We start from the raw sequence: 1,613 nt of genomic DNA, 5'->3' as shown, positions 1-1,613 counted from the left end.
GGAATAAGCAGCTACAAGGCCCAAACCGGATGATTAAAATAGCAGCTGGAGGTAGAATTAAAAAAATAGCAAGGGGACAAGGAAAAGCCCAAGGTGTTGATAAATCAGAACAAGCCCAAAAGGTTAGTAAAAAGAGAAAAGGCATGGATGAAATGGGTTTTATTTCTGAGGATAGAGTTCAGAAAGTTTATGTGAGTAGAAACATGAAATGGGTGAAATTTTTTTTTTTTCTGAAACGGCGGTGTTTGCTGAGCAGCACCGCCTAGACCAATGATTGCTTTAGGATGGAACTGCGGGGGGCTTGGGAACCCCTGGTCAGTTCGAGTGTTGCGCGAACTAGTGCAACGTTGGAAGCCCAAAATTGTTTTTCTGTCGGAGACGAAGATGAAAAAATCTTAGATGGAAAAAGAGAAATTTAAAATTGGTTTGTTGAATGGTCTAATTGTTCCTAAAGTGGGAAGGAGTGGGGGTTTAGCTATGCTATGGAATGGGGATATAAAAGTGGAAGTCCAAGGCTATTCAGGAAATTATATTGATGCAATTGTGACTGACCCTGATTCAGGATTTAAGTGGCGCATTACAGGTTTCTATGGAAATCCTGTAACTCATTGTAGAAAAGATTCTTGGAACTTTTTGAGATGCCTTAACCAAAAGTATCAACTTCCCTGGTTATGCTTTGGTGATTTTAATGAAATTGTGTCAATGGAAGAGAAATTGGGTGGGGTGCAAAGGTCTCAAAGACAGATGGATAAATTTAGAGAAGTAATTCACCATTGTAAGTTCAAGGACCTTGGTTACTATGGTCCTGATTTTATGTGGTCTAATATGCAACAGGGTGAAAATAGAAAGTATCTAAGATTGGACCGAGCCTTGGCCACTCCTGACTTGATTGATCTTTATAAAGATATAAAAGTGCATCATTTGGTAGAGTCCACTTCTGACCACTGTGTTTTGCTGATTTCTAATGCTACTGTACAGAAGTATCCTAATAGTCGAAGATTTCTATTTGAAGCAATGTGGACAAAAAGGGAGGAATGTAAAGATATTATCCAAGAAGTCTGGGATGAAAGCCAAGAATTAAATTCTCCAATTGGGATAGCTACTAGATTGAGGTGTTGTGCTGAAAATCTCTCTAGATGGAATAAAAGGGTGTTTGGGCAAATTCCAAGGCAAAGTCAGAAAAAAGAGAGATCCTCAGTTCTATGGTCTGTAGAGATAAGGATGGTAGCTTGGGCAGCGAGATTAATATGATAAGAAAGGAGATTAGTGATTTGTTGGACAGTGAAGAAATTATGTGGCATCAAAGATCGAGGGTGCAATGGTTAGGCCTAGGGGATCGGAATACGAAATATTTCCATTCGAGGGCTTCTGATAGGAGAAGGAGAAATACTATTAATAGTATCATAGACGAAAATGGTAACAGGCTTGATTCTGTTGATGGTATTGCAGAGGTGGCTGTCATATTTTAAAATCTATTTACCACTTCCTATCCGACTCAAATGTTGGAAGTCCTTGATACCATTCTGGTTAAAGTCACTGAGGATATGAATCAGCTCCTTATCCAAGAGTTCACTAGGGAGGAAGTGGAGGTGGCACTAAAACAGATGCATCCA

General features: G+C 39.4%; 1 protein-coding gene across 1 annotated transcript; it reads left to right on the top strand.

Moving 5' to 3' along the window:
- Positions 1 to 399: 399 nt before the first annotated feature.
- Positions 400 to 1,251, top strand: LOC142628578 (uncharacterized). Its single transcript, XM_075802647.1, has one exon. The coding sequence runs from the start codon at positions 400 to 402 to the stop codon at positions 1,249 to 1,251; it is 852 nt and encodes a 283-aa protein (XP_075658762.1).
- Positions 1,252 to 1,613: the final 362 nt, after the last annotated feature.

The sequence above is a fragment of the Castanea sativa genome, chromosome 3, assembly GCF_040712315.1.
Source record: "Castanea sativa cultivar Marrone di Chiusa Pesio chromosome 3, ASM4071231v1".
Classification (NCBI taxonomy): Eukaryota; Viridiplantae; Streptophyta; class Magnoliopsida; order Fagales; family Fagaceae; genus Castanea; species Castanea sativa.
Note: the sequence above shows the minus strand (reverse complement) of the source record. Positions and strands in the feature narration are given on the sequence as shown.